Source organism: Prunus mume, linkage group LG3 (genome assembly GCF_029339155.1).
Source record: "Prunus mume cultivar Tortuosa linkage group LG3, ASM2933915v1, whole genome shotgun sequence".
In the NCBI taxonomy this organism is placed as follows: Eukaryota; Viridiplantae; Streptophyta; class Magnoliopsida; order Rosales; family Rosaceae; genus Prunus; species Prunus mume.
The window spans coordinates 1,436,553-1,459,576 of record NC_142700.1 but is presented as its reverse complement, the minus strand read 5'-3'; the positions used below and the strand labels follow the sequence as shown (position 1 = coordinate 1,459,576).

At 39.8% G+C, this 23,024-nt stretch overlaps 1 protein-coding gene and 3 pseudogenes across 2 annotated transcripts; all 4 read right to left on the bottom strand.

Annotated features, from left to right (window-relative positions):
• Positions 1-2,170: 2,170 nt before the first annotated feature.
• Positions 2,171-5,630, bottom strand: LOC103324566 (cysteine-rich receptor-like protein kinase 25; annotated as a pseudogene). Its single transcript, XR_016125293.1, has 7 exons — positions 4,314-5,630; positions 4,072-4,153; positions 3,863-3,991; positions 3,518-3,728; positions 3,180-3,420; positions 2,934-3,087; positions 2,171-2,819 (listed from the first exon to the last, which is right to left on the bottom strand). The product of XR_016125293.1 is annotated as a cysteine-rich receptor-like protein kinase 25 (transcript).
• A 2,432-nt stretch (positions 5,631-8,062) lies between these two features.
• Positions 8,063-12,071, bottom strand: LOC103324564 (cysteine-rich receptor-like protein kinase 10). Its single transcript, XM_089048013.1, has 6 exons — positions 11,703-12,071; positions 9,914-10,070; positions 9,428-9,802; positions 9,073-9,310; positions 8,615-8,765; positions 8,063-8,530 (listed from the first exon to the last, which is right to left on the bottom strand). The coding sequence occupies exons 1-6, from the start codon at positions 12,069-12,071 to the stop codon at positions 8,201-8,203; spliced, it is 1,620 nt and encodes a 539-aa protein (XP_088904139.1). The 3' UTR covers positions 8,063-8,200.
• A 2,785-nt stretch (positions 12,072-14,856) lies between these two features.
• Positions 14,857-17,912, bottom strand: LOC103325783 (G-type lectin S-receptor-like serine/threonine-protein kinase CES101; annotated as a pseudogene).
• Positions 17,913-18,961: 1,049 nt separating this feature from the next.
• LOC148918371 (G-type lectin S-receptor-like serine/threonine-protein kinase At1g67520) lies at positions 18,962-22,477 on the bottom strand (annotated as a pseudogene).
• Between the last annotated feature and the right edge of the window lie 547 nt (positions 22,478-23,024).

Below are 23,024 nucleotides of genomic sequence, written 5' to 3'. Positions count from 1 at the left end.
AATAATCCAATATGGATGTATCGCAAAAACTCATTCGCCCTGCATGAGTCTTTCAACAACGGATCCATCAACTCCAACACTTTGGTTTCGTTCCATAATTGCCAAGCCTGCATTTATTACATTTTAAGCATGTATGTATGTCTTACATTGAGATATTAGCTTGAGAAACTTTTGTATGATTTAACCTTACATAGCCTATAAGAGTAGGTGCACATTTTGTGGGATGAAAGCCTAAAAAGCTCCTTCTTCCTGTTATGATCTCAAGCAAAAGCACTCCGAAACTGAAGACATCAGATTTTACGGAATACAGTCTCTCCATAGCATATTACAAGAATTCAGCAGTCTTCATATCTTTTGCAAAAGAAAAAAGGCAACTAATGAGAGTTTCGCAAAAAGGTATATGGCAGAGACATGAAAGTATATCCCAACATTTTAATTCTAAATATATCTACCATTTTCTTGTCTTAGGGCCGCATCGTACTTATTTATTGCTCTCCTGTGTAGAAAGCAGTAGCCCAAAGCTACAAGCACCACAGAGACCACTAGAAGAGCAGCGAAATGATATTAATGGATGACCGCTCGCTTCTTCCAGCAGTCGGGGTCGGATTCCCACACTTGGGCGGGGATGAAAGTGGCTGTGTTTGGGCAGCTATGGACGTTTGGGCTTTTTAGTTGGTGGAATGGGCCAATGAAGGTGAACTTGGAGTTTGATTTGGGCTTTTTAGTTGGGATAGGACCTTAAATGATTGAATATTAGGCTTTTAAAAAAAATATATATTTACACAATTGATCTGGTTTGATGTGGACCAGGTTTTTGAGATGTTAAATTGAAATAGAAATTGAGTTGAACCGGTCTGGTTTACCCACCCCTACCTAAGACCATAGATGTAGGGGTAAGCAATTTTAAATGCTTGAGCTTACAATATTTTTTGTAAGAATAATTATAAAGCATTTTTTATTTCATTGGAACTTGACCTTTTATTTTTTGGGTCAATGGCCGCAACTTCTTATCATTTCAGAAAGGTTTGGGCGTAACAAGAGAGAAATGGGATGAGGATGGTATGCATCTTGCACATTCATGGCAATGTGTACGCTGTTTGGGGCTCAAGTGAGGGAGGAGAGAAAAAAATTACATTTCAAACAAAAATTGCAAAAGTGATAATATCATGGGATTGGGTGAGTGAGAAAAAACCCAAATTAATAAATTTGATTATCACTAATTTTCAACCAAAAAAAAAAAAACCTATTTGATTACATCTTAACCGATGGATTAACTTTGCCTTTAATCTTGATTGTGGGAAAAGGTACAACCGCCCTTATGGAGGAGAGACTAATAAGAAACAGAACAGCTAGTGCAACCATAAAAGCATAGAGAAATGAAACAAAATCATAGTACTTCCAAAGTACAGTCCTGAAAGATTGATCACGCTTTGTTCAATATACATACACTAACGCGAATATAATTCAGTAATTGATACTTCGTTAACAGAAAATGGCGACGAGTTGCTAGCAGTTTGATTAGACAATTCAGTGGTTAATGATGGAGATATAAAATTCCTCGAAAAATTCCTCCAATTGTCTTCCTCTCTCTCTCTCCCCTCCTCTTATAGGTGACATGTGGAGAGAAGGAGAATGAAACAGGAATAGGGAAGTTCCTCTCCATTTCTTGCCACCACCTCATGTCTTCCTCGCGATGGCGGCCATCATTATTTAGTATGCTCCACAAATTGTACGTTTTACACATTATCTCCTACGTGGATACGAAGATAACCAGAAAAGAAGATGGTATCCATAACTCTACTCATCAATCCAAGACAGTGATGTGACCACAACTACCTAATTACGCCGGCTGTAAATTTATTAAGTATTGACTTCGCGAAACTGCAGAAGATTCAACCCAGACCCACAAAGGAGAGATCTTTTCCAAGATACAGATGTGAAGACATAAAACCTTGCCAATCACGTTATGTGGATGATAAATCTATGCTCACAAATCGAAATCAAAGATATTGAAACTCACAAGACAGAAATACCATTTGATGTTTTCAATCCTAACAAGAGTCGCATGAAACCAAGAGTACAAGTTTCACATTTGTGATTACAAATATAAACAGATAATACAAGATATAACATCTTGTTCATTCACGCTATCGAGGGTATACTGCAGTGATAGATATTGATTATTCTTACTTATCATTATTCGCAAGAATATTACAAGTAGAAAGTTTTAACAAAAGAAAAGTCACCACGACGGCTCTAAAGTCAAACTAGTTTTAATGTTTCCGTGTGTTGAAGTGCGCATATCTCACTTCACCTGTCTGTCACCATCTCAGTCAAATTCGTTGAAGAAAAGGAAGGAGACGAAATGACAAAGAAACTATATAAAATAAGACGATGGAGACGGAAGTGCCAAAAGGGATTTAGATGGAGGATTCCACCATGTAATTTTTTCTTCCATTTTAAAAAAAGGCCAACTTCATATTGTAAAGATTATATTTAGAAAATTGTCATCTGTCTCAACGGGGAACATCAATAGAAATTGTAAAATTATTGGTTGAGCAATTTGGAGCATTTTTTTGATCATGCTGTTCAATAGATCTTCCTGTAAAGAAGGCTGGTCTCTCAGGTCGGGGAAGACTAATAGCTTCACTGTCTAACATTCGAACAATCGATGACATGGTTGGCCTGTTGTTTGCATCTTCTTGAACACACAATAATCCAATATGGAGGTATCTCAAAAATTCATTTGGACTGCACGAATCTTTCAACAACGGATCCATCAACTCCAACCCTTTCGTTTCGTTCCATAATTGCCAACCCTGCAGTAAGTGGATTTTAAGCATGTAAGTAAAACTCTTACATTGATAGCTACATACATGTATTAGCTAGTTTGAGAAACTTTTTGTATAACTTAACCCAAATAAAGACCTTACATAGCCTATAAGAGTAGGTGCAGAATTTGTTCGATGAAAGCCTAAAAAGTTCCTTCTCCCCGTTATGATCTCAAGCAAAAGTACTCCGAAGCTAAAGACATCAGATTTTACAGAATACAATCCCTCCATAGCATATTCTGGAGCCATGTAACCGCTAATTGCAAGGCCAAAATGATTTACATGTCAGTTTAAAAGTCCAACTATATACAGAAGTAAAATATTAATTAGATAGAGGATGGAACTTACTAGGTGCCGACAATTCTTTTGGTGTTTCCTTGAGTTTGATCATCAACTCCAAACATTCTTGCCATGCCAAAATCTGATATTTTTGGATTCATATTACCATCTAACAAGATATTGCTTGCTTTCAAATCACGATGTATAACTCTAAGCCTTGAATCTTCATGAAGATACAGAATTCCTCGAGCAATTCCTCCTATTATCATGCAACGGTGCGACCAATCTAGTTGTTCTCGTTTTTTGTATTCTGCAAACGCCCTTCAATTCAGTAAATACAAGCACAAATATTGTTGTACTTGAGTTAGAAATTGCAAAGTGTTTTTATTAAAATGATGTATTCATACCAAAAAGAAAACAATCAAGACTTCTGTTTGGCACATATTCATAGATGAGTATGGTTTCTTCTCCTTCCAAACAAAATCCTAGAAGCCTGACAAGATTTCTGTGTTGAAGTTTGGCTACCAATGCAACCTCATTCTTAAATTCTTGTACACCTTGTTTGGAGCTCTTCGACAACCTCTTCACTGCTATTTCCTGGCCATTAGCAAGTGTTCCCTGAAAAGGTATACGAGGTATACTTTATCCACTCACTGACATGTTAATTGTCATCTTAATTAAGTTAAGTTTAGACTTGTACAAATTGAACAAAGCAGTGAGCACTCTGTATAAATAAATTCATATCTTCATACCTTGAAAACTACGCCAAATCCGCCTTCACCTAACTTGTTATTCCTCAGAAAACTTGTTTGTGGCAGTTTCAATAGTTCCCAAGTCAAATTGTAAGGACTCAACACTTTTTGTATCATAGTCATTCCTACCTAAGCAAGCAAATAATGAGGTTACATGTAAAGAACTCGAAAAACTTGGTGACAAAATAATGAGGTTATCTAGATTGTACCGTTTTCTTGATTTGGGGCAGTATTGTACTTCTTTCTTATTGATCTTCTGCGTACGAAGAAGTAGCCCGAAGCAACAAGTACCTAAAGAGATAGCAATGCTGCCGCCAATGAATATGGAAGGTGGAACTCTGCTTCTTCCTCCTGTATGAACAATTAAAAGTTAGAACCGTTATTAAATTTCAATTAAGATCTTTTGGTTGAATTTTATTTTAATTTTATTTTACAGAGAAAAATTCAAAACTACTTGAATTGAATTTAGTGAGACTCAATTAGATAGTGCGGGGTTGGCAAAAAAAAAAAAGATAGTGCGAGGGACTTTACCTTTAGGCCTGGCCTTGATGGATCCTGGTGGGGTGGGGTGGGGAGGAGGAGGAGGAGGTAGAGCCCCGGTGAAGGCTGAGGTGGACGTGGAAGGAGGTAGAAGGGGTAGACTTCGCCTGACGGTACAACTGGGACAAATCACTCGTCCCCCTTGCTTTCAGTGCAACAAGTCGGTTTGGCGTGGCACCCCTGAGACACCGGTTGCAATCCCAGAGGAGAGGTCCTGCGTGCACTGCCCCAGGCTGTAAATCGAAATCAACCTACTAACATTGGTCTGACTCGTCGCGAACTTGTTGGCGTCGTTGGAAGCCTCGGTGGCCACCTCGCTCATAACGGTGGCCAGGACCCAGTTGAAATCGGTCTGTTCGGTGGCGTTCTGTGTGTTCCACATGTAAACGGCAGGAGACTCGGCTGCAGTGGAAAAGAAGGACTCGTTGGAATAGCGCAGCATGCAGTCGTCGTACCAGATGACAACCTGTTTCTCGGTGGGGCAGCGCTGGACGGCCTCGGAGGTTGCGTTGGAGACGCAGGTTTTGCAAGCGTCGGTGGCGGCGACGTCGCCGCGGCAGAGGAAGAGGCCGTAGACGCGGTCGTTCTGGGGAGGAGGAGGAGGCGGTGGCGTTGTAGAAGCGGAGGGCGGGTGGCGTTGGAGGAGAGGGTGGAGAGGAGGCGGTTGAGGTTGGACTGGAAGGTGGAGTTCGGGGTGAAAGTGGTAGTGTTTGGGCAGACATGGTATAGATAATCAGCTTCAGCTGGGCTGGGAAAGCTGAGCAGAGTAACAACAAATATGGAGGAGAGAATGGAAACAAGCATGAGATTAGCCATGGGAAGCATTTTGATCTTGATGAAGCCAGCCCAGGCCATCCCCTATGCTTAGCTAATTAAGCTAGCTAGTAGCCTCCCTGTTTCTATTTCTCAACTATATTATCTCAGTGGTGGTTGTCTTTATCATCAAATTCATAGAAAAAGAAGAGGAAGAAGAGGCAATGAAAAAAAGACAAAAAACAAAAGTATGAAACAGGGGAAAATGGGGACGGGAGTGAGGCCAGTCTCGTTTGGGGAGAGAGGGAGATATTATCATATTGATATTGATTATTATTATTATTATTATTCGCAAGAATATTACAAGAAGAAAGTTCTAACAAATCGACCTGGGTTTCATGAATAAATTCACCCGTCTGTCACCATGAAACCATCTTACTCAAATTCGTTGAAGAAAAGAAAGGAGACGAAATGACAAAGAAACTATATAAAATATAAAAAATATTATCAAATATAAGACGATGGAGACGGAAGTGCCCAAAGGGATTATTTATTTCTCCACCCAGTTCATCGGAAGGTTCCACAAGAACGCATCACATTGATGGACTTAATTTATCAAACAATATAATAGTAAACGATTTATAATTCAAATGATTAGAAGTTTGGTATTCTTTGTCTTTTAAAATAATCATTGTCAGATTTACAGAGAAATCACTTTGAGAAGCAGTTTGCGTTTGGTAAAATTTTGTTAAAAGTGTTGTTGGTATTGATTTTACGCATGTCGTAAAAATGATTGCTGTATAATTATTAAACTCAACACTTCTCAAACTGGCATTCTTACATAATGTGAGAAAAAAATCACTTCTTTCAGCAACTTTCTCGTAATTTTTAACAATGTGATTTTAAGTTACAAAGGGTTGGGCTTCCAAAATTTTTAAAAATCACTTATCACCCCAAATAAGCAATGCTGCTCTCAAGACTAAGAGTAATCACTTATACATCTCGAATCAATTCTGAAAACAAACAATATAATATAGGAGGAGAAGGGGCCATAATTCTGTGATTTTGTTGTTTGAGTTTCTGGCTTTTTTTGTCTGCTGGGTCTTAATTTGTTGTTCTGTATCTATTGGGCCTACTTTTGTTCATTTGCTTTGGATACTTGTTTTTTTTTTTTTTTCTGTGGGCTTAGCCCTATTCTGTTACAGTTTGTGAAGTGCCGTTGGGCTTCGTTTTAGTAATTAGCTAGAGCTAGGCATATTAATATAAGACAAAAATCAACTTTTAATCATATAGTTGTCACTTTTATCATTTTGGCCTCATGTGGATTTTGATTTGGTCAATTTTATATGTGGTTTGATTTGAAGCAATTCAAGGACTATCTCTCATTTCTGTCAAATTAGAGTAACCTCTGTCAATTTTGAGGGGTATTTCGGTCCTAAAACAAAGGCTGGAAAAACAAAAAAAAGAAAAGAAAAAAGAAAAGAGAGAGAAGCCCTCACCGAAACTACAACCTGTCCACACTCCGCCCCAATCTTCCAAACCCATTACAACTCTACAACATCTGCTATGGCGTCAAGATCGTGTACTCTCTCGTCTACTTTTCATTTCAATTCGTTCACGCCACCCCAATCACCCATAACCCCTTCCCTCTCATCTCTCTCTTGCTGACTGCATCTTCATGTGTCTTCTATAGTTTTTTTTGCTTTTTAAATGGAATTTATTGACCAATATTGGGATCACATCACTCATGACCTAGCTACCTGCTTTGAAAATTCATCATCTCACCCAATTAAATTCCTTCAATAAAAAATAAAAATAAATAGAGGGTTGCCTTCAGTTTGCAAATACATTTCAAATGGATATTACAAATGCATTTCAGAGGTTCCCAAATGGCCAGATCCAGATCCATCGTTGATGGAATCCGTGTTTAGAAGGAGTGGATGAAGGGTTTGGGTTGATGAGTTGTGCTGGGAAAGAAGGGGTGCGTTCGGAACAGGGGCGAGGGAGGGGAGGTCTTGGCGGAGTAGGTGACTGTGTGGGTGTCGGGGTTGGGCTTGGGAGAGAGAGAGAGAGTGGTTGCTGGGTGGGTGATGTTGGCCAGTGGCTTGTTGGGTGGGGTTGGAATGGTGGGGTGAAGGTAGCTTTAGGTTGGGGGTGGTTATGGTTTGATGGTAAAGTTAGGGAGGGGGAGGACAGGGAGAGAGAGGGAGAAGAAGAGACCTTTTTTAATTTTTATGTTTATAAATTAAAAATTTCATTTTGTATCGTTTATTTTTAGAATGAATGATTTTTTTTAATAATTTGACCGAATTGCCCCTCAAAGGGTAATATAAGTTACTCTAATTTGACAGAAATGAGAGATTGTCCTTGAATTACTTGTTTAAATTCAAAAGCTACAAGACAAAATTCACCAAAGTGAAAACCACGAGGAAGCAAGTGATAAAAGTGACAAATTACTGAGGATCAAAAATGACTTTTTGCCTTAACACAATGTTTGACGAAATTTAATGGAGGATTGAAACGTGGGTTTAATTTTAATTACCCACAAATTAGCATTTTATCAAAGGCCAACTCCAACTTCATAATGCAAAGATTAAAATTGTCATCTGACTCAACGGGGAACATTAGAACAATCGATAACATGGTTGACCAGAAAAGAAGATGGTATCCTATCCATCATAACTTTACTCATCAATACAAGAGAGTGATGCGACCACAAGCACAACTACCTTATTAAGCCGGTTGTAAATTTATTTGGTATTGACGTCACAAAACTGCAGAAGATTCAACCCAGACCCACAAAGGAGAGATCTTTCCAAGATAAAGATGTGAAGATACAGATGTGAAGACTTAAAACCTTGTGAATCACGATATGTGGATGTAAATCTATGCTCAAAATCAAAGATATTGAAACTCACAAGACAGAAATACCATTTGATGTTTTCAATCCTAACAAGAGTCGTATGAAACCAAGAGTACAAGTTTCACATTTGTGATTACAAATATAAACAGATAATACAAGATATAACATCTTGTTCATTCACGCTATCTAGGGTATACTGCAGTGATAGATGCTTCATCAACGGATGGAGTTGACTTACTGATAGATAGATCAGACTCCGAAGTTATATTTGGCATGTTCCCCTCCGTTCGACTTCGAAGGAAAAATGCTGGCTGTTCAGGTAATGGCAGAGTCACAGAGTAGCTATTAAGCATGAGAACTACGGACTGCATCGTAGGTCTGTCCGCTGGATCTTCCTGAACACAAAGTAAGCCGATATGCATACACCTTATAATTTCACTCCGGGAATAAGAATCTCTCATACTCGGATCCAACAATTCCAAAGGCGTCCCATCTCTCCATAGTTTCCAAGCCTGCATAAATTGAACAGTTTTATTTATGTTGTGGTGGTGTTAGTGCAGAAGAACAAAACTACATTGTTTTCAGTTTAAGCTTACATGACTCATGAGGTCTTCAGCTGCATCAGTTTGAAAGAAATAACTATTCTTCTTGCCACTTATGATTTCTAGCAGTAAAACACCGAAACTATATGCATCGGACTTGACAGAAAATTGTCCGTGCATTGCATACTCTGGAGACATATAGCCACTGCAAGAAGCACAACCATTCATCGGTATAGAAATTGTAGCAAAATTTAAGGAGTAAACTTATCATATTCATGTCAATAATTTAATCCATTCAATTTCGTGTAAGACTAAGTGGCTTTCATTATTTATAGAGCATGAAGTATGATTAAAAAATTACATCATCCCTGTCTGAGTTCATACAGATATTATCAAGGGTCAAAGTGGACTTTCTGTTGAGTGCAGATGGGACCATTTCTCAAATTCATCAATCCAGATAATGCAGAACAAAAGTGGTGATGAGAAAAGAAAAGATGAATGAGAGAACTTACTATGTTCCAACAATTCTACTTGTGTTTGCTTGAGTTTGATCAACCCCAAAAATCCTGGCCATGCCAAAATCAGATATTTTTGGATGCATCTCCCCATCTAACAATATATTGCTAGCCTTGAGATCACGATGTATAATTCTAAGTCGGGAATCTTCGTGTAGGTACATTATTCCTCGAGCAATCCCTGCAATAATCTTATAACGTCTTGACCAATCCAATTGTCCTTGTTTCTCAGGGTCTGAAAATCATCACAATTGAGCAATCAAGTTATCATCAAGGAAACAGATTCAAATACATGTTGAAGTAACATTGTTTTTGCAGTAGAAAAGACTATCAGATGTTCCAGGGCACAAACCAAATAGAAAATAGTCAAGGCTTTTGTTGGAGACATATTCATAAACAAGTATCTTTTCTTCTCCTTCCAAGCAAAATCCATATAGCCTGACCAGATTTCTGTGTTGAAGCTTGGCTACCAATACCATCTCATTCTTAAATTCCTCTGCACCTTGGCCAGAGTTCCTTGAAAGCCTCTTCACAGCTACTTCTTGACCATTTGAAAGTATACCCTGAGAACAACCTTCAATCAATGAATCGATGGAATGTACATTCTTGTAAACTTGACCAAATCCACCTTCCCCTAACTTATTATCATCAGAGAAATTGTTCGTGGCCACTACAATGGTACTAAAATCAAATTGCAAAGACTCTACACTAGTAATGTCATTCACACCTACACAAACAAACAAACAAGAAAAGCATTCATGTATAAAGATGAGGAAACAAAAGTATGCTTTTGATTTGTATGACAGACTAGAATTCATTTCAGATATATATTCTTTACCGCTTGGTGCCTCTGCTGCTGCATTGCGCTTCTTTCTTGCTCTCCTAGTAATGAAACAGCAGCCCACAACAGAAAGTAGCACAGAGACGGCAATTGGGACAACAATGGCAACAATTGTAGGGATTTTGCTTTTTCCTGCATAATAAACAATAAGAATCTACACTGATACATCAAACTAAATATGAAGAAATTAGTAAAATGAACAGCCAAATCCCAAAACCATATTCCCCTGTTCCAATCCAAAGTCCACCATAGTTAGCATAGATACCTATTCCTCCCAACTATTTTAAGACATAATTTGAATTGAAAAGCTGGTCACTTCACTTGACCTTTAGGCGGCAGAGGAGGAGGTAGAGGCCCAGCAGGACGCCACTTCCTCCATCCTGGTATCCAAGTTTGCACAAGTGTCGCGGGAGCAGTTCTTCATGCACAACATCTCACATTCCTTGAGTTCCATACTTCTGTTAAACCCAGATACATCATTTGCAGAAGATCCATCATTTGCAATCTGTTTTGTTCACTCTTAGGTTTGTTTCCCGTTTCAGACTTAAAATCTTCACTTCCAAGTATATGCTAAATTGAAAGCAAATATATTGTTGATGCTCCTTTTCGGGGAGGGTCAACTTAGAGAGAGGGGGTTGTCTTTAGCAAGAGAAGGGCACAGGGCCTTCGGTGAAGGCTAGCCTGCAAAGACAAAGATAGGAGAAGCAATCGTAAGCTTCGGACACCGGTGTGGTGCCGGCCGAAGGCTCTCCGATGCCTGAGTCAGCTAGGGTGAGTGACTATTGCAAAGTAGCAGTAATAGTGAGAGAGAGAAGTCACCATTTTCTTGGTTACTGTTCCTATTTATAGGGAAGTAAAGGTAGGAGGTTTGCACAAAGTTCCGATGTGGGACTTTGTGCAAGTTGCTGTGATGATGACACGTGTCTCCTGTGTTTTAGGTTTGGCAGCGGAGCTTCGGCAGGTGGTTGTCCCTTCGGAAGAGCATCTCCCTTTGGCGGGAGGAAGACATGTCTACCTTGGTGTTCAATCACGCTTAGTTAATTATGGTGTAAACAGTAGTCCCCAAGTTGTCAATCAAGAAGTGGCTTCGGTTTGGGAACTTGTGAAGAGGTTGTGTATTTCAACCAAGCGTCAGCGATGGCGGAGTGCGAAGTAGTCCCATAGTCCCAAAGTTTGAAAACTAGAAGACACCTTTTTTTCCGGTCGTCGGGGTGCAAGGTGGCCTGCCAAGATAGCCCGTAAGGTAGGTATGACGTCACGTACCTTCCGAAGGAAGATGTGACGCCACCGCGTGTCGCGAGGGGTCCTTCCACGCCGGAAAGGAACCTGCCGAGGAAGGTGTGGACGTCATCATGCCTTCCGAAGGGAAGGTGTGGCCACCGCGTGTCGCGGAGGGGTCTTGCGCCGGAAGGAGCCGGAGGAAGGTGTGACGCGTCATCATGCCTAGAAGGAAGGTGTGACGTCACCGGCGTGTTGCGAGGGGTCCCCACGCTTGAAGAAGGAGCGCCTTAGGGAAGGTGTGACGTCATCATGCCTTCCAGAGAAGGAAGGTGTGCGTCACCCGTGTTGCGAGGGGTCCTTGCGCGCTTGGAAGGAGCTTGCCGGGAAGGTGTGACATCATCATGCCTTCCGAAGGAAGGTGTGACGTCACCAGCGTGTCGCGAGGATCCTTCCACGCTCGGGGAGCTCGCCGAAGGGAAGGTGTGACGCGTCACCTGCGTGTCGCGAGGGTCGCTGCACGCGGAAGGAGCTCGCTGCGGGAAGGGAAGGTGTGACGTCATCATGCCTTCCGAAAGGGAAGGTGTGACGCGTCACCGCGTGTCGCGAGGATTCCTTCCACGCCGGAAGGGAGCCGCCGGGAAGGTGTGACGTCATCATGCCTTCGGCGAAGGAAGGGTGACGCCACCTGCGTGTCGCGAGGGGTCCGCACGCCGCCGGGCGGAGCGCCGAAGGGAAGGGTGTAGACGTCATCATGCCTTCCGGGAAGGTGTGACGCGTCACCGCGTGTCGCGAGGGATCCTTCCACGCTTGAGGAAGGGAGCTGAAGGGAAGGTGTGACGTCATCATGCCTTCCAAGGGAAGGTGACGCGTCACCGCGTTGCGAGGGTCCGCTTGCACGCTCGGAAGGAGCTGCGAATGGAAGGTGTGACGTCATCATGCCTTCCGAAGGGAAGGTGAAGGAAACGTCTGGCGTGGAAATCGAGGCATCCCAACGATCGATGAGTTATTGCTTGGAGCAAGAATCGAAGGGTCCTTCATATGCCTTTAAAAGGGTGAGGAGGGCTGAAGGAGTGAGCACTTGAGATTTTTTCCGAAGATTTAAATAAACGAGAGGCGATTTCGATAAGATCTAGTAGGCGGAGCGATTTCGGCGAGGCGGGAAAAGGTGCTTTTTGGGAGCCAAAGGCGATTTCCGGCAACCATGGACGATGGAGATAACAAGGTATGCCTTGTGCTCATTCTCCCTGACAAGGTTGTCCCTGGAGGTACGCCCGCTTCAATTCACGCCTCCAACAATGAGGCCGAATACGGCACTCTTAGCTGGCCTCCGGTTAGCCAAGGAGATGGGCGCCAAGCAAATTCAGATTTTCAGCGACTCCACGGCTCGTCGTGCACCAAGTCAACGAGGACTTCACTGCCAAGGACGTGTCCATGACAGCCTACCTCCAACATACACACCATATGCTTGCAACCTTCAATGCTTATCTCATAAGCCAGATACCACGCTCAGAGAATAGCCATGCCGATGCCCTAGCTAGACTAGCCTCAGCCATTGAGCAGGGTCTTGGCCGCAATATTTGGTTGCATTTGTATGTCACAGAGAGACCCATTGGCTACTTATGAGAGGCTTAATGCTCTAGAAGAAGAGGTTCGCATATTTTTCAATTTATTTTTTGCAATTTTCAATTCAATGAAAAAGTAACAGAAAGGGTTTGTTGGATTTGAGAAATGGGCTTTGCAATGCTTTTTAGGTACGGCTTACAGTGGGCTGCATCAAGAAAGTACAACCGACCTTCACATTTTAGAGTCTAAAGCACAAGATGCCGAGGGACATGACTAAAATGGTTGCCTCTCGTGCTCAAAAGGTCATGCACGATGTACTCAATCCATCTTTGGTCTATGGCTATGAGTGTTTGATGTTGTTAGTGTGGTGTTCATCTTGCCTTTGGCTTCTTTCTCTTTGCTTTCAGATGGCTGACATTGTTACAGAACAATGGATTCAAATTCAGCGGCTCGGCAGGCTCTTCATATTACACAAGTAAGTTTTTTCTGCTTGAAACTGGCTTCAGGTTCTTTATTTGCTAAATTCATAAGTTTTGCTGATTCACTAATATTTGCTAGTTTCTTCTTGGTTGGACTGCTTTTCATTCTTTGGATATTGTATTTCTGTTATACATTTTGACATTTGATCATGTCCTCTTGTTTGCTGAGAGAAAAAAGAAAGAAAGATTTGTCTCCTCCTCTTGTTGCATAGGAACCCAAAACCAACCCACCAAAGAACAGAAAAAAGAAATATTACACCACCTAAAGTTAAAAATCTAATTCATTTAAGCTTTTATATCTGTGTTTCTGTTGTGTGAACTCCACCTCAACTCCAAAGAAAAATAAATAAATTAGAGGGTGCATTTGCTAACGCATGGGTTGGGAATCTCTTAACTATATTTAACTTTTCAAACTAATTTCAAAAGCACCATATTAACATACCAACATGAAATATCGTTTATCGAGCCTCCATTAGTGTAAAAGGACTGTGCTTCATTAGCTGAAAATGCTTTAGAAGAAGGATAGACCTCGAGTTCATTGACATCCTATTTTTTGTTGTTAAATTTATGGGTTAAACCCGTGTTATTTGTTATAAATAAAATTCATTTTTTTAATTCTTGCCAAATGAGCTAATAGCTGGAAATCATTAGAATGAGAGGTATTGGAAAGAATTTAAATTCTCATTCCCCAATATCGCTTGTACCAATAAAATAATTGAAGAAATAGCTCTAGTCCAATGGACTAAAGTGGTAGTTCAGCCCCAAACCTTAAAATGATGTTACGAAATTGTATGTTTCAATGGTGTCTCTCCTGGTTTGAGTGTGTCCCTAATTTTGCTTGCTGCAGCATCATGACAGGTCCACAAGCTTCAATAGTGATCAAGAAAATTAAGTTGATCATGAAAGCTTAGCTGAGAAACATGGAAGCAATCACAACAATCCATCTCTTTAAGGTCAAGTGGCTGACAATACTAGAGAATATTTTTAAAATCAAGTTTCTAACATGTTTACAGGAAGCTGACTTTGACTGCCTCATACTCATACTAGTCTACTGCACACCATCTATCCGTGGCATGGAAGAGACGTTCATATGTTATTATCCTATTATCCGGATGGAAGACTTGGAAAGAGATGGAGGTGTTTGTGGGAAAAAAAACAATAATTTGCAATGCTAATAAATAAAGAGTGATAAATTAATGAATGATTGTACTTAATTGGCTATGGAGGAACACATCCACTTGTTAGTTAAAACCTTCCTCTAAATGCAAGGCCTGCCCAATGTTAGCAATATTATTATTCCAGTGCAAGGCAGTCCAAGCTGAGCCACCAAACGAGGCCTCAACATTTGAGACAAATTTCTTTCCATAAACTTAGTGTCGTTTAGTCGTTCTGTATCTAACAAAACATAAAATGGAAATTTTAATTGAAAGAAAGTCACTCTCCAATTCTATTATAGCACTTCATCTGTCAACATCATGATCGATACATATATTCTCAATGGGCAACCGATATAAAGATTTATACATAGTAATGCACACATGAATAACTAGTGAAGTTGTTATACATAATGCCAATTTAATAAATTATAAAAACTTAATACGCAAGAAATATGTGTAAAGAGGATAATAATCTTTTTAATACAGGAACACACAAGCTAGCACCCTCTGAAGATCAAACTTAACGTGCATCAAAATTGGAAATGGACAAGTCATTCACTGATGTAATTTCATGTTGCTTTTCACCTATACCAGCTTCCACCAATTTCCTCCCAACAAAAAATGCTGGCTTTGTAGGTAAGGCTAATGGTGGGTTTTCATTTGTCAACATAGAAATCACATCTGACATGGTAGGCCGATCGGCTGCATCTTCCTCTACACATAACAGACCAATATGGATGCATCTTAACAATTGATCTTCAATACATGATGAATCACCTACCATTTGATCCATTAATTCTAGCCCTGAACCTTGTTTCCATAACTCCCATGCCTGAAATATATAAGCATTTAGGATATCAGAATGGTTGAATTCACACCTTGAGAAGAAGAAATTATAAATGCAAAGATTTGTTTGACATACATATCCTACTAAATTGAGTGCGCGGTCATCATTGTAGAAGCTGTTGTTTTTCCTCCCGCTTATGATTTCAAGCATCAACACCCCAAAGCTGTAGACATCAGATTTTACAGAAACAATTCCCTCCACAGACTCAGGAGGCATGTAACCACTGCACCAAGTGAAAAGGAAAAGGCTTTAATTAGTACATAATACATATATTTCAAACATGCATGTTTAGCAACCAAAAGTAGAACATATGATAATAATGTGAACACACAGACATTTTACTAACCGTGTCCCGACAATCCTGCTGGTGTTTTCTTCCAATTCATCGTGGGAGAAAATTCTTGCCATACCGAAATCGGAAATTTTAGGGTTCATATTTTCATCAAGTAGTATGTTACTAGCTTTTAAATCTCTATGAATTACTCGCGTTCTCGAGTACTTGTGCAAGTAAAGCAATCCCTGAGCGATTCCTTCAATTATATTGAAACGCTTCTTCCAATCTAGTAGCACACCTCTGATTGAAACTGTCACATATAGAGTTAAGGAAGAACACTATTTGTAATCTACATATTTTGACAGTGATGAAAAATCAAATAACAAATGAAATCAAGCACTATGATTAAAATGGTTTTAATTCCCAACCAAATAAAAAGTAGTCCAAGCTTTTGTTTGGCATGTACTAATATATCAACATCCTCTCTTCTTCATGAATGCAAAATCCAAAGAGCTGAACAAGGTTTCTATGTCGAAGTTCATGTATGAGTATCAATTCATTCTTAAACTCTGACGTTCCTTGTCCGGAACATTTTGAAAGCCTCTTCACGGCTATTTCTCTTCCATTCGCTAATTTTCCCTGAATAGATTCTCAACAATATCCTGAATTGTTTCAAAAAAGAAAAGAAATCACTACACAGTTTAGTACGCAAGGCCTTACCTTATAAACAGGTCCAACTCCCCCTTCTCCGAGCTTGTTTTCTTGAGAGAAGTTGCAAGTGGCAGCCAAAACAGATTCATAGGTAAATATGTTTAAATCATGCTGTCCCATATTTTCTTCATCAGTAGGTCTGTTGGAATGTTTCAAGAAGCTAAGCATTTTGTCCTGTATATTTGCTCTGTTCTTGCCTATTTATTTAGATTGGTGGAGAAAATATTTGAATTTAGGTCAACAATGTCAAACGTGCAAATTCTGTCTAACAAATGCACGAGGCTTAAAGATTATTTATACCTGAAACTATTCTTCTTCTTAGCATATAGATGCAGAACACCACTACAAGTACTGCAGCAGCAATAGCAATGCCAACCCACAACCACTTATGTCCTGCATAATTTATAGACTAATATTTAATTAGCTGCATATATTAATTATTTATTTGGCTCATTTGTTTCTGGTTAAAGTCTGTTGCTTAATTGCACATTAACTGTCTCTTGTGAAGCACAGATATCAAAATTGGCAGCTAGACTTACCATTTTTTTTGGCAGATGGTGGTTTTACTGGTGTTGCTTGTCCTGACAAGACAAAACTGTAACTTGCAGTGAGGTCTTCAAAGAATTGACAGTCTACACTCCAGAATCGGCACCCGGTGCTAGTCCCATTAACAAGAGGAACGTCAAATCCAAGGCAATCACAATTTTGCCAACAGGTAGCCTTACAATCACTACTACTAGTGCCAAACCAGGACGGGGATCTCGAACTATTACTAGAGTTGTTGATCTTGAAGTAACCATTTTTGAGCTCAAATTCATCATCGAATTTGGCCATGCAATCACTTGGCCGATCCTCTCACACACCCTCCAACTGTGTTATAGCCATCACAGTCCTCTGCTTGTGCGAAATTAAAGGATCCGTCATGAAAGCTCCCCATAAAGGTTAGCACCCATTGTGGTTTCTGATCACTTTGATCATGATCTACAGCAGTGTAAGTGAAGTAGTCTTCATTCTCATTTGAAACTACACTAAAATTATACCTCAGCTTGGACTCCTCAGCCGAAATAAATTCAAACGTTTTTCTACTGCTTGCAAAGACTCCACTAGTCCAATAAAGCACCCCCTGTCGCCTGATTTGCAATTGGTGTCCATTGGGATCCCAATCAAGAGTGAATGGCCCTGGCATTGGGTTGTTGTAAGTAGCCCATGATGACATCGACCAAAGATGGCCACTCTTATGATTAATACCTAACTTCATGCCAGGTAAAAATGTGCCAAATGGATAGTCAAAACTTTGCCACCAAACCTGCTTTGTCGATCCATCTGTAGAGTTCACTTCTTGCAGTATAAAATTGCCAGAATCCAAAAGGGTAGCCACAACACTAGTACTAATATTGCTAGTTTGTGGAGCAGAGGAAATGACAATAGGGTCTCCACCTTGGTGAGTCAGTTTCAATGTATTATTCCAGTCCAAGGTCAGAACTGCAGATGAAGGGTATACAATAGGTGTGTCTCGGTTGCCAATCCATACATTGTTTGGAGCTTCTTTGTTCAGGATAGCTAGATAGCTGTTGTTGTTGGAACCATCAATATATACATAGAAATACAAACTGAACTTTCCCGATGCAGATACTAAGGAACTTGAGGAATTGAGAGTGTCCCCTGGTTTGAGTGTGTCACTTGCAGCATCATGGTAAGTCCACAAGGAAGCAAAAATGATGAAGATAATTGAGCTGATCATCATCAAACCGGTAGCCATGGATGTCAACAGGTCAGGCAGTTAATTTCTCAAGATGATCATGAACACTTAACTGAAATAGTTTAGGCATCAAATAAAGTTCTTACAATTCGACATGAAGACTTTGTTTTCTTTTATTTGATTTTAAAATTAGGGAAATAGTTTGACTCACTCTTTTTTATACTTATGGACACACCATATCCATCATCCATCTGTGCTCTTGGAGAGAAGGTTATATCTTCCTTTCTTTTCTCTTTGCTTTTCTTTCTTCACAAGGCACTTGGCTCCTGGTTGGAGTCGTATTTGTGGGAAGACGATAATTCCAAATTGTAACAAAAAGAATAACTAAACAAATTCCTCGTACCATCGAGGGTTATTTAAAAGGAATAAATAAAATATATAAGGGAACACTTGTACTTAATCATGATGAATAATATTAATTTTCTGGTTAAGAGGTGCAAAGCCATTTGCTGAAGGTTTGAAAATGTAGAGGGGAAGGAGAGATTTGAATTTGAAAGCACTGTCGTTTTCTCATACTGGTAGGTAATGAGTCACAGCTGAAGTTTCAAACTAGCTAAACCTTAAAAGAATGCTCATTAAAAAAGAACCCAAGTCAAGTTTCTGATAAAAGACAGTAAGATATTGATAAATGTCCAATCATTCTTAGCTGGAAATGGGTTTTAGTGAACTCACACACAGTTGCTGTAATATAAACGTCATCCTATTACAATAACAACTTCCTTATATTAGATTCATAATTCTACACAAGTAACTCATCACCAGATTGGAATTGAACAAATAATTTTATCAATATAACTTGTGGTCCCTTTCTATCTAGCTATAGCAGCAGTGGCCACGTTTCTTTCTGTGTAAAATGCTGGCTTTGTTGGCATAGCTAACTCCATGCTTTCACTTGTCAGCATAGATATGACATCTGACATAGTTGGTCTATCGGCTGCATTCTCTTCCACGCAAAGGAGAGCAACAAGCATGCATCTTAAGAATTGATACATGAATCTCCTAGATTTGGATCCATTAATTCAAGCCCTCCACCTTCATTCCACAACTCCCATGCCTGAATCTCCTAAGTACTTGTACAAGTAAAGCAACCCCTGAGCGATTCCTTCAATTATACTTAAACGCTTCTTCCAAACTAGGAGCAAACCTCTGGTTGATTCTGTCCAATATATGACAGTTTATTAAAATTCATATAACAAATTGAACAAATGAAATCCAGTACAAAGATTAACGAAGGCAAATTTCCCAACCAAATAAAAAGTAGTCCAAGCTTTTGTTTGGCATGTACTCATATATCACCATCCTCTCTTTGCCATGGATGCAAAATCCAAAGAGCTGAACAAGGTTTGTATGTTGGGGTTCATATATAAGTCGTAATTCATTTTTAAACTGCAATGTTCCTTATCTTGAGCATTTGGAAAGTCTCTTTACAGCTATTTCTCTTCCTGTCGCCAATTTTTCCTGAATCGGCAATTCATAATATTTTTCAGTTGTCCCCAAAAAAACCTAAAAACTACGATATTTCTCTGCTATTGGTATACTTTTTTTTTAATCACTTTAAGCCTTACCTTATAATCAGGTCCAAAGCCCCTTTCACCAAGCTTGTTATCATCAGAGAAGTTACAGGTGGCAGCCAGGACAGATGCAAAGCTAAATATGCTTAAAGCATGACGTCCCATGTTTCCATGATCATTTTGAAGCCCATCAAAATCATCAGTAGGTCTATTATATATCATGAAGTTGAGCAATTCGTTCGGACTGTTTGTCCTGCCATCGCCTGTTTAGATTCATCGTGTAGACAATTAAGATTTTAAATTTGACACAATTGTTAAAGATGCGAAAATTATGTTTAACATGTACACATAAAGTTTAAAGAATATACCAGCTGAAAGTACAAACTTTTTTCTTCGTTGTAGATGGAACCCGATGCAGAGCACCATTACTAGTACTAGAGCACCGGCAAAAGTAGTGCCAATCAATATCCTCTTGTATGAGCTTTTGGAGTGAGCCTTGGTTTCAGAAGGCCCCCTAAATTCATTTCATCAGACATGCAGATATAGGGGTAATATAATTTGCTGTTAATGTTCGTTTTTTGTTTGTACAGTAATTGTCTTTTTGGAAAATTAATATATGTGAGGTGGTATGAAGTTGGACTTGTGGTCTAAAAGCTCAATTTTTTTAACAAACCTCTTTCATTTTAAAAAACAAAACCAGAACAGCAGGAGACATAAACCAAAACAGAGCAGCGAAAAAAAATACAGCTGACTTATGGCCCTTGTTCTGTCTTCAGTTTCTTAGAGGGCATGGTCGTCCATCCACGTGAGTTAGGACTCGTGTCAAAAATGTAGTGTCATGGATCCACCCCCTATACATATATAGTTCTATATCAATTCAAAGTGTAATAACTAGAGGCTGTATACCTATCGCCTCAAGTGAAGACTTTAAGCTGTAAATTTCACGTTTACAATTTATTGAGTTTCGCATAAACAACCATGGGATGTAACGTGTGCTTTGGGGATGCCTTCAGTTGGAAGAACACTGATCTTACTTTCAACCCAAGAGAAAAAAGACAATTGATTTTATAATCAATAAAATTCTTTTTTTTTTTTTTTTTTTCTTATTGGCAACATTTCATAAAATTCAAATCATCTCGCAGCAATGTATTTACAAAATTTGATATCTCAAGAGTATAGTCGCCAAATATATTAGAAAATTTTAAACGTATAGCCGGACGGCTATACTTTCTACATACTTCCGAATATATTAAAAGTATAAATGTTAATATATTTGAATATTTTAAAAGTATAGCCGCGCGGCTATACAGTTTTCATATATTCAAAACGAAGCTTGCACTCGCAGAGGACGGAGGTTGCAGTCGAAGTTTCGCTTCTCTATCAACTCAAGCTTCGATTTGTTTTCTTCGGTTTCGGCTGCTTTGTCCTCCGGGTTAGGCAACGAAAAAAGACCCAACCCACTTAGGAGGCCAGCCCAGCCCAGCCGCCTACCGCCCGCCTAGCCGCCTACCGCCCGCCTAGACGGAGGTTGCAGTCGAAGTTTCGCTTCTCTATCAACTCAAGCTTCGATTTGTTTTCTTCGGTTTCGGCTGCTTCGTCCTCTGGGTTTGGCAACGACAAAAGACCCAACCTGCCTAGGAGGCCCGCCCAGCCGTCTCGCCGCCCGCCTAGCCGCCTAGCCTCCCGCCTGTGCCCATTTTTTAGAGTCTAAAGCACAAGATGCCGGGGATAGACTCGAAACGGCTGCCTCTCAGTCTCAAAAGGTTATGCACTGATGTACTCAATCCATCTTTGGTCTATGGCTATGAGTGTGTGATGTTGTTAGTGTGGTGTTCATTTTGCCATTGGCTTCTTTCTCATTGCTTTCAGATGGCTGACATTGTTACAGAACAATGGATTCAAATTCAGCGGCTTGGGCAGGCTCTTCACATTACACAAGTAAGTTTTTTCCGCTCGAAACTGGCTTCAGGTTCTTTATTTGCTAAATTCATAAGTTTTGCTGATTCACTAATATTTGCTAGTTCCTTCTTGGTTGGACTGCCTTTCATTCTTTGGATATTGCATTTCTGTTATAGATTTTGACATTTGATCATGCCCTCTTGCCTCCTCCTCCTGTTGCATAGGAACCCAAAACCAACCCATCAAAGAACAGAAAAAAAATAAATTGAAATATTACACCACCTCAAGTGAAAAATCTGATTCATTTAAGCTTTTATATTTGTTCTTGTATCAGCATCTGTTTTGTCCTTAATTTGATCATCTGCAGCGGTGTAAATGAGGTAGTCTTCATTCTCATTCGAGACAATGCTGAAATTATACCTCACCTTGGGTTCGTCAGGCAAAATCAAATCAAATCTTCCCTTAATTGTTGTAAAAATTCCGCTTGTCCAATAGACCACCCCACTTTTCTTGATATTCAATTGTTGTCCATTGGGGTCCCAATCAAGGGTGAAAAGCCCTGGCGCTGGGTTGGAGTGAGTTGACCATGATGAAATAGACCAAATGTGGCCTTTCTATGGTTCACACCTAATTTCATGCCTGGTAAAAATGTGTCCACTGGATAATCAAAACTTTGCCACAAAACCTTCTCGTTCAGCCATCCACAGATTTCACTTCTTGTAGTACAAAATTTCCGTTGTCCAAAAGGGTAGCCAAAACAACGCTACTAGTACTAGTACTATTTTGTGGAGGGGAGTAAATGACAATAGGATCTCCACTTTGGTGTGTAATTTTCAATGTGTTGTTTGAGTCCAAGGTAAGAAATGGGGATGAAGGATATAAAATAGGTGTGTTTCGGTTTGCAATCCATGCATGATTCACACCTTTTTTACTGCGAAGGATTGCGAGTTGACTGTTTTTGGAACCATCATTAGGTACAAAGAAAGCCAAGGTGAAATTCCCCGAGGCTGAAACCAAGGACCTTGAGGAGTTGAGTGTCTCCCCTGGTTTGAGCGTGTCCTGAGTTAAGCTTGCAGCGTAGTGACAAGTCCACAAGCATCCGAAAGTGATCAAGAAAGTTAAGTTTCTTATGATAGCCATGAATGGAAAACTTAGCAGAGAAGCAAAAGTATTAAAAGACGTGAGAATTAAACCACAATCTCTTTAAGGTCAATGTATACAAGAAGCGGACTTCGACTCACTCATACTGCATATGCACTAACCATCTGTGGAATGGAAGAGGCGTTTTGAGTCATAATCTCTCTCCTTAATTTTTCCTCTTTACTGGCTAAGAGGCACACACCAATAGTCAACCACTTGATGCACAAGGCCGGAGGAATGATAGCAATATTATTAATATTCAAAGAATTCAAAATTTGTTTTCCTTAGACTAATTGCAGAATTGCAGCATGCAAGGGCTAGTTCTCACTTGTTTTTGAATTATATGTCTTGTACTCATTACTAGAAGAAATCAAGTAGTTTCCTCAATTGTACTATATTGTACATGATTATTTGCATTTGTCAAGACCTCCTCAATTGTAATAAAGATGCAAGGCCCGCCCAATGGTACATAACTCCAAGGTTCAAAATTTTGTTTTCCTCTAAATGCAAGTGCAAGGCCTCATATTTGTCTTCTAATTGTATCTTG

Excerpts from the sequence above, each read along its gene's own strand:
- LOC103324564 (XM_089048013.1), bottom strand. The coding sequence starts at position 12,071 with ATGACGTCACACCTTCCATTCGCAGCTCCTTCCGAGCGTGCAAGCGGA. Across the intron at positions 9,803-9,913 it reads AGCAGCAGAGGCACCAAGCG|GTGTGAATGACATTACTAGT; the intron begins GTAAAGAATATA and ends TTGTTTGTGTAG. Across the intron at positions 8,531-8,614 it reads CTGAAGACCTCATGAGTCAT|GCTTGGAAACTATGGAGAGA; the intron begins GTAAGCTTAAAC and ends CAATTTATGCAG.